The sequence below is a fragment of the Chiloscyllium punctatum genome, chromosome 4 (assembly GCF_047496795.1).
Source record: "Chiloscyllium punctatum isolate Juve2018m chromosome 4, sChiPun1.3, whole genome shotgun sequence".
Taxonomy (NCBI): Eukaryota; Metazoa; Chordata; class Chondrichthyes; order Orectolobiformes; family Hemiscylliidae; genus Chiloscyllium; species Chiloscyllium punctatum.
Window position 1 is genome coordinate 87,149,702 of NC_092742.1, and position 10,014 is coordinate 87,159,715.

At 43.0% G+C, this 10,014-nt stretch overlaps 1 protein-coding gene across 1 annotated transcript in view; it reads right to left on the reverse strand.

The window, feature by feature from the left end:
• The window catches only part of LOC140476502 (fibulin-7-like), a 64,359-nt gene extending 54,843 nt beyond the window's left edge, over nt 1-9,516 (reverse strand). The window contains exon 1 of the mRNA XM_072569237.1: nt 9,260-9,516. Coding sequence (XP_072425338.1) covers nt 9,260-9,325 — 66 coding nt within the window. The 5' untranslated portion in view covers nt 9,326-9,516. The remainder of the gene's footprint in view (nt 1-9,259) is intronic.
• Between the last annotated feature and the right edge of the window lie 498 nt (nt 9,517-10,014).

Genomic DNA, 10,014 nt, shown 5'->3' on the forward strand with positions numbered 1-10,014 from the left:
TAGCATTCTGTCTGAACAGAAGCGATGGAGACAGAGAAACTGGGAGAATGGAATGAAGTCCTTAAAGGGTGTAGGGTGCAAGGAAATAAATGTGGGAGGCTGGGTTTGCAGTGGATACTAATGGACAACCTAGCATGAGAAATGAAAACAGAAGTCAAGGAATGGAAGAGTCAAAGACGGACCATATGAAGGTGAGAGCAGGATGGAAATTGGAAACAAAATTGATATTCATCTAAAATTTTTCAATGTTCTGCCCAAAAGACAGCATATTCCATCCATGCAACACTGTCTCAAACATGCACGAGAGTATCAGCCTAGAGGTTGTGCTCAGGTCTCTGGAATGAGTCCCTTATCAGTGAAAATGCTACCAACTGATGAGAAGGATGCATGGTGTTAGGGGTAAAGTATCAGCATGGACAGAGGATTGGTTGACTAACAGGAAGCAAAGAGTGGGGATAAATGCGTGCTATTCTAGCTGGCAATCAGTGACTAGCGGTATGCCTCAGGGATCAGTATTGGCACCACAATTAATTACGAATTAGATAGATGATTTGGAGTTGGGACTACATGTACACACTCAAAGTTTGCTGATGACACTAGGATGAGTGACAGAGCAAAGCATGCAGAGGACTGGGAAACTTCGCAGAGGAACATAGATACATTGAGTGAGTGGGCAAAGATCTGGCAGATGGAATACAATATAAATAAATGTGAAGTCAGGCGTTTTGATAGGAGTAATAGTAAAAAGGATTATTACTTGAATGGCAAAACGTCGCAGCATGCTTCTATGCAGAGGGACTTGGGTGTCCTTGTGCATGAATCACAGAAGATTCAACAAGTAATTATGAAGGCAAATAGAATTTTGTCCTTCATTTTTAAAGGGGTTGAGTTCAAAAGCAGACAGGTTACGTTGCAGCTGTGCAAGGTGCTAGTGAGGCCACACTTGGTGTACTGTGTGCAGTTTTGGTCTCCTCACTTGAGAAATATGTCCTTGCACTGGCGGGGGTGCACAGGGGGTTCACTGGGTTGATTCCAGAGGGGGTTGGTTTATGAGGAGAGACTGAGGAGATTGGGATTATATTCATTGGAATTCAGAAGATTGAGGGGGGAATCTTATAGAAACATTAAATTATGAAGGGAATAGATAAGACAGAAGTAGGGAGGATGTTTTCACTGGTAGGTGTAAATAGGACAAAAGGGCATAGCCTCAAAATTAGAGGGAGCAGATTTTGGACTGAATTGAGAAGGAACTTCTTCACCCAGGAGGTTGTAAATCTATGGAATTCCTTGCCCAGGGAAGTAGTTGATGCAACTTCAGTAAACATTTTTAAAGGTAAGGTAGATTTTATTTTAACAATAAAGGAATTAAGAGACATGGTGAGAGGCCGGGTTAGTAGATCTGAGTCCATGAAAAGTTCAGCCATGATCTTATCGAATGGCGGGGCAGGCTCGAAAGGCCAGAGGGCCTACTCCTGCTCCGGGTTCTTATGTTCTTATGTTCTTTTGCAACTGAGCTAGACAGGCAGGAGGCTGGAAGAACACAGCAAGTCAGGCAGTATCAGGAGGTGGAGAAGTCGATGTTTCAGGAAACATTGACCTCTCCACCTCCTGATGCTGCCTGACTTGCTGTATTCTTCCAGCATCTTGCCTGTCTACTTTGGATTTCAGCATCTGCAGCTTTTTTTGTCTCTAACCAACTGAGATACAGCTGACCCCTCCCAGTGGAACACAAAAATGATCTCATTTTAACACTCTAAAGCTGGAAATAAGGTTCAAGCTGCGTGGAGTCGTCCATAGAGGCCTGTGCAACAGGAACCCTTCCGACATCTATAAACACCCCCACAGCACACACAAAAAGAAATTAGGCATTGAGATCACACCATTCACTCATTCAAATTACCCTCAGGAACAGTGACATAACCCAGTGGCAAACATAGACAAGCTACAGCAGTCACAACTTGCCAGGGCCTAGCTAGACTTTGGCTGCACACAGGCCCCCATTGGCACTCTAAGGCTTCCAGTGCTGTTATACCAGTCTAGGCACAACACGCTAACCCATTTGGTGAACTTTAATTCCTTGTGTGTTATTTTTAGTCGGACATGAAGAAAATTGCAATCTACACATCCCAGAGTTCCTGCTGTGAGCTAATTGGCATTCTCTATAATCAAGCACAGATATAATTAAACCCTTCTGTATCACTGCATGATCCCACCAATGTTATGCAGGTATTGACTCCATATTGATAGGTCTCTTATAAACTATTACAAAACGTTGAAAAGGCAGACCTTGTATTTATAAAACATATTTCACAACCACTCCCTCCCAAAAGCAATTCTGGCAAGGATGCATTTTTGAAGTATTGTAGGCAATGTGGCAATCGACTGCACACTAGATGGAAGAAATAAATGGCATCTTCACAGGAAGATCCATAATTCAGGTATGAGTTTTATTAAAAAGGTATTCATATTCAAAGGATGGGTAATGATAGGGTCTGGCAGGGGTGGTTTTCAGCATTTTCCTTCATACCTCTCTCTATACTTAGCACCACCACAAAACGGATACAGGAAGCAAAACCACACTCATTAGATTTTTTTTTAGAATGACATTTTACATTCTGACACTGGCTTTACATTTCAGGACAGAAATCAAAACCACAAACTGCCACAGTGGGGTTTGAACTCCCTGGGATTATTAGCTCCAACCATGGAATCGGGAAACCCAAAAACAGAAGGAAAATACCACAGGTGCTGGGACTCGGAAATACAAACAGACAGTGCTGGAGAAACTCAGCAGATCCATTAGCATCTGTAGAGAGAGAGAGAGACAAACAGTGTTAATGTTTTGAGTCCAGTGACCCTTCTAAACTCAAGTCTTGCCAATAAACCCTTGCTTTGAACTATATGATTTCAGTCTGGCAGTCCCTGTCACTCAGAAAGAGGATTGAGTAAAAACAATCTCTTGAGTGAGATTCGCTTTGGATAGGTAAGAGTTCTTGAAAGGAAACCTTTTTGCCCAACACGAGTGAACCACTGAGGATAATGACAGCATCCACTTCAGAGATCAGAGCCTGCCACATACCAGTCCTTGGGGGATTGTAATGAGTTATTTTTAAGCTTATTTAGCATATGTATCATATTTAATTAATCTTCATATGGCTTAAGAGCTAAACTTGCACTCAGACAATTGCTTCAAGGATTGGCCAGCAGGTTTTCATCAGGTTGAGAAAGGTCTTATGTTCAGGTCTGGTGCTGGAGACATGTTTTCTCAGAGAGTACTGGGCTGCCTCGTGTCGGCTACTATGGAAGCTCTCTTCAGAAAAGAATGGCTGAGCCACTTTTATAATATCCAATAAATTCAAGATTTTAAGTCAATTAGGTAGTGCAGGATGTTCTAGTTGGAAAGCAGAAATCAAATGCTATTCCACAATGAAAGGACACACACAAATAAAACCATAGGATCTGTGTATCCATTTTAATAACTCTTTCACTCAATGCATGGAACCTGGGATATCGTTGCTTTAACTCAGCATTATAGAGCTATGGATTCGTGCAACACGGAACCATACTCTTCAGTCCAACCAGTCCACGCTGACCATAATCTCAAACTAAACTAGTCCCACCTGCCTACACTTAGCCCATATCCTTCCAAACCTTTCTTCTTCATGTACTTATCTAAATGCCTTTTAAATGTTGCAACTGTACCCACATCCACCACTTCCTCTGGAAGTCCATTCCATATACAAACCACTCTCTGTGTTTAAAAAAAAAACTGCTGCCCCCCACAAATCTTTTTAAAACTCTTTCTCCTGTCGCCTTAAATATATGCCCGTAGTCTTGAAATCCCCCCCACAATGGGGAAAAGACATCTGTCATTCACCTTATCTATACTCCTCTATTTTATAAACCTCTGTCAGATCGCCTCTCAACCTCCTAGGCTGCAGTCTATCCAGCCTCTCCTTATAACTCAAACTCTCCATTCCCAGCAGCATCCTGGTAAAATTCTTCTGAACCCTCTCCAGCTTATAATATCCTTCCCATAAAGGGAGACCAGAACTGGACACAAAACTCCAGAAGAGGCCTCCCCCTTGTTAACTAATTTATTAATCAAAGAAAGAGCTTGCATTTACATAGCTTGGCAGCCAATGAAGTGCTTTGAAGGCCAGACATTGTAGTAAAGTAGGAAACGTGACACACAGTAAATTTCCATAAACTGCAGTATGTTAATGCCTATATTATATATTTTAATGGAGTGGCATCGTGGCTTAGTGGTTTGCACTGCTACTTCACAGCACCAACGTCCCCCCAGGTTCAATTCCAGCCTTGGGTGACTGGCTGTGTGGAATTTGCACATTCTCCCCGTGACTGCATGGGTTTCCTCCGGGTGCTCCGGTTTCTTCCCACAGTCCAAAGATGTGCAGCTCAGGTGAATTGCCCATAGTGTTAGGTGTATTAGTCAGAGGGAAATGGGTCTGGGTGGGTTACTCTTTGGACGGCCAGTGTGAACTTGGGCCGAAGGGCCTGTTTCCACGCTGTAAGGAATCTAGTCTAAATCTAAACAAAGAGCGCTGATTTCAAATGAAGCCACTACATCCCTTCAAGAAGATAGACAATCTTATCCTAAAGACTCAACCATTACAATGCAGCACACCTTCAGTATTAAACTGAAATATTCCCCCACACTATTCTCCTAGATTTTGAACTCAGGTTTTAATGAGTTTGAACTTTTAGTACAAACCATTTGACTCAGAGACATGGGACCTACCACTGAGCTAAGGCTTACAGCTATATTTTTCATCTTAATTTATGTGGCTATAGTATTTGCAAGAGGTTCAGATTACATTGCAAAGCACTTAAAAGTGTACAGTGTCTTGGGATGTCCTGAGGTTCTAAAAAGCACCACAGAATGTAAATAGAGTAAATGCTGCAGAGTAAGATGTCAACCTTATCAAATTGAACATGATTAGGATGAAGCTGCAGTGATTGCCTAGCAGCATAACATGATTTGGAAGCAAACTTACCAAATCAGATGTCACTAGAATGAGTGCTAACGGGAACAGGAGACAATGTGTGAGCAACAGATTTCTTCTGGGGGCACGAGACTTCTGCAAAACAGCACAACTTCTGACGAAGAAGGTGTCTGAGAAAGGGTGACTGGACCCAAAGTATTAACTCTGCTTTCTACAGATGCTGCCAGACCAACTGAGTTTCTCCTGCATTTTCTGTTTTTGGTACAGCTTCATACTTTTCCATCTTCATCTTTACTTTTCATTGCTCATTTGAGTGTGCTATTGCTTTAAGATATTCAATTCTCTGTACTCCTCACAATATAGTATCCTATGACTGTTGATTCCCCACCATTCAGGCTAGACATTATAATGTGGAGCTGAAGGTGCTTGTAATGTCTTGTTGTCCTTTTTCCAAAGACCACATTTCCAAGATAGTCATATCCTGAAGCATAGCCTGGCAGCAATGTTTTGTTCAAAGATTTTTCATGGAAGTAGACCTCCCTGGCTGGGCCTGCACTTCTTGTCCATTCCCAATTGTCCTTGGGAAGGTGATTCATGCACCACGGCTGTCCTCAGCCTCACCCAGAGTGTTGTCAGGAAGAGGTTATAAGATTTTGACCCAGCAACAGTGAAGGACAAGCATTTTGCTCCAAGTCAGAATGCTATGTGGTTTTCAGTTGGTGGTCTTCCCATACATCTGCTTCCTTATCCTTCTTAGTGGAAGAGATTTTGAGCCCGGAAAATACTGTTGAAGGAGTATTGGTGAGGTGTTGCCAAACATCATAGTTATGATGGATACTGTTACCACGGTGGATGGAGTGAACATTTAATCTGGTGGATGTGGTGCCAATCAAGTGGGCTGCTTTGCCCTGGATAGTGTCGAACTTCTTAAGTGTTATTGGATCTGCGCTCATCCAGAAGAGTGGAGAACACTCCTGACCTGTGCTTTGATGATGTTGGAAAGGCTTTAGAAAGTCAGGAGGTAAGTTGCTTGTCGCTGAATTCCCAATCTCTGCCTTTCCTTGTAGCCACTTCATATATCGATTCCAGTTCAGCTATTATCAATGGTAATCCCAGGATGCCAATAGTGAGGGATTCAGCAATGGTAATGTATTTGAAAGTCAAGGAGAGATATTTCAATGTTCCTTTGTTGGAGATAGCCATTGCCAGGCAGTTGTGGCATGAATATATACTATTTATCAACCTAAATCTGAATGTTGCAGGTCTTGCTGGATGTTGTCCCTGACTGCTTCAATACCTCAAAAAGCTATGAACAGTACTGAATGCATTCATCAATGACTGCACATTGCCTCTTTTCAATCTCCCTGCCAGATTACAGAATGTACCATGGGCAGTAATAAAGACAGAAGTTCCAGCAACATGCGTTTTCGATTCCTTGGTGGTGCCGTTAACGCAGGAATTGATTGTCAAAAATTTAAAAAACGATCATGGTCCATTTAGTTTGACTACTATCATCCTGTTAATTGTATAATTTAACTGCAGGGAGGTGAACTCATCATATTATGTCATCTCTCTCAGTGCATAACTGATTTGGAGATGAGAACCAGATCTAATCCAGTGACTGGTATCTTATGTGCCAGCTGGAGACCTGGCATTTGCGTCCATTGAGAAAGACTTGCCATAGTTAAGTGCCATCCAGCCTCTTAAGTGGATCTAGAAGCTGTTGGTATTGCAAATGGCAGAGACCGAGGGCTGCCATGGGTCTGAGGATTGCCCAGTGAAAGGTAAATACAAACAAGTGGGTATTGTGGGGTTCACTGGCTGAAGGAAGAGGGTACAGTGAGCATGTGAAAGAATGGAATGGATGAACCTTCTCGGAGATGCACCTCAGTTAGCTCCAAGGTGGAAAGGCCATCCATGAGTCTTTCCATCCAGGCTTAATCAGAGCAGAGGCTGCTTAATGGGATTAAATACTCTTTGCCTTCAAACACCCCTCAGGGGGGAGGAAGTGAAGGAACTCCCAGTGGTGGTCAACCAGAGGTTCCCAGTCAGCCATCCCTCCCAAAACACTCACCACATCATTTTCCAAACTTCTCAGCACAACCCTGAAACGTAATGCAATTCACAACAAGGCACTTTAACACTCAATAGATCACTTTAGAAGGTTACAGCTTAAATGATACTAATGCAGTATCAAGTCTCCATTTCCCATCAAAGGCAATGCACAAGGTGACCCTCATCTCACTTCCTCCCCTCCCCAACCCCGTTCCAAACCCAAGGCTTAAATGTATAATTCAGACTGACACTCAGAAGTGTACAAAGAAAGTCATGCTCTGTTCAGGAGGTGTTCCACTTTAGATAAAATATTAAATATGGCCCCTTCAGGTCAATTTAAAGATTCCACCGAATCTTGTGGAAGAAGTGGACTTCTCCTTGATTCCCTGGCTAATCCCTCAACAGAAACACATGATCTGCGATATGTCTCTTTGCTGTTTGTGAGACTTTGCTATGTGCATACAGGCCACTGCGTGTTCCTACATTGAAACAGTGATTCTACTTGCAAACTGTCTCATTGGCTGTGAAGCACTTCAGAAGGTCCTGAGGCGCTGAGAGACACGATATAAATACAAGTTGTTTCTTTGCTGCCACAGCTGACTACAAGCAGCCTGAGTCGCCTAAGTTTATCACAGCTTCTCCCTGTCCTTTATCTGCAGCCCTCTCCTTGTGCCAAAATAAATGGAGCCTGAAATTCCACATAAACACACACTCTTTAATTACTCCGTTGTGGTACAGTGCCCTCATTCTTGTGTTTGCATGCTCTGGAATGCGGCACCAGAGATTTTGAGACAAACCCATGTTGTGTATAGACGTGCGTATCTCCGCTGAAGCAAGGACACAGGGCACAGTTGTATTACAGGTGCTGGCCCGTACCTGCTGTAAATGAATTAGGGCTACTGGGCCCCGAATTATAGATCTGTGTATGTAATACCCTGCCTGTGCATGGTCCCATTTATCGTGAGACAGTCAGAAAAGGTAATGAACTCTTTGGTACTGCTTTAGAATAGCCTGAGCTGTCAAATGCATAGTTAGTAATGACATTATTTTAGTCACATGCACCAACTTCAGTGGAAGTCTCACAACATAAGTAAAATGTACTTGACAGGTGTATTTACTAAAAGGACGTTTCAGTAAAGCAGTCTGAATGGTCAAAACGCGTGTCCAGCTGGCCAACAAAGGGTTACAGTTCACAGTTGGGAATTAGATGTTAACACCATACACCATGGGTGGCACTTTTCTCAGTAGTTAGCACTGCTGCTGCACAACACCAGGGATCTGGGTTAGATTCCCACCTCGGGCAATTGTCTGTGTGGAGTTTGCACATTCTCCCCATGTCTGCGTGGGGTTTCCTCCCCCAAGTCCGAGGATGTGCAGGCCAGGTGAATTGGCCATGCTAAATTGCCTGTCGTGTTAGGTGCATTAGTCAGGGCAAATACAGGGTAGGGGAATGGGTCTGGGTGAGTTACCCTTTGAAGGGTCAGTGTGGACTTGTTGGGCCAAATGGTCTGTTTCCACACTGTAGGTAGTCTAAGCTAATCAAACCATAAGTAAAGACAGAATAGATCTGTATTCCCAATTAGCAAAACGGATAAAGGGTGAAACAGAGATTAATTTGAGAAAACCTGTCCAGAAGGTGCAAGGAAGCCATTTGATGAGTAGGGAATATGTCTGAAAATGTACGTTTCTGCAGACAGTTTGGAGTGAGCCAGAGGAACTCCTGGTTTCAGGGTTTGGCTTAAATATGATTGGGGTGGCTGTGTCCATTTGAGGAGGGGTGGAAATTCGAAAATCACATCCCATTCCCGCAATAAATAAACGAACAAAAACCCTGGATAACCACGCTTATCAGATGTATGGCTATGTGCCAGTTTCAACTTATTCACCAGGGGCATCCCCTGGTGTCTGACATGAAGAGATTGCTCAGAGTTAACAATTCACTACACAGCCCCGCTAAGGATGGATTCCATCACATTGAATCGTAATTCGTTCGGGGGTCGATATTCCTGACATACCAACCGAGACCCCTCCTGCAAAAAAAAACACATTCTCCACGACAAAAACTCTCCAGCTTCGGGAAAACCAAATTAGCAGGTCGGGACCCTTTTTATTTTGTTACACAATCTTATAAAATCGAATTTCTCCTGCATAGTTTAAGGGACAAATACGTTTATAAAGTGAGAATGACTTGAGCCTGTCTCCGGGTACACCAACTCTCCCCCACAGCCCCCCCTTACCTGCTCTGCACTCCAAGCCAGTTCCAAAAGGCACAGCATTATCCAACCTGAAACTCCCAGAATCATCCTGAAACTGACAGCAAATGGGACCCAGTCTCGATTCCAGCGGGTTCCAACGCTTGTGGAGGATTTGCCCAAGAAAATTATACTTCTTTCTTTCAGCAAATAGGAAAGAATGTTTCTCCCAAGCTCAGGGTCGAAGTTTCGGAGTTGAATTTGGTGCGAGATGTTTATCGCGCGTGTATGTCTGTGTTGTGCGTGTGTTTGGAAATCCCAAGGATTAGATGCTGTGTGAGTTTGACTGACATTTGGAAGAGTTTGGTTTTTGTTTGTGTGGGTGTGGAGTGGGTGGAGTGTCATTCAAGAAGGAGCTCGGCTGGGATATGCATTTTGCCTGTCGTTTTAAACACGGACTCTACGCTATGATTAAGGGAATGGTGCCAATTCGCTACAGGAATCCTTGCTTGAAGTTATGATTTTTCAGTTATGTAGACTCTCACGATTTTTTTCCACGGTAAGATTACCGCCATCCCCTCTCTCAAACATTCAACACCCTTCAAGTTTCAATATGTATTTTTTAAAAATTATATGCCATTGGCTGAAAGGATAGATCTTGAGTTAAAAAAATATATCAGTATTCTTTGTTTTCAGAAAAATGAAACTTTGCACCTTTCAAATTATAGCAATCCTATGGAGTCGACCTGAACCCACATTGAGGGAATAGAAACCTCTCTCCATTGACTAGAAGCACCATT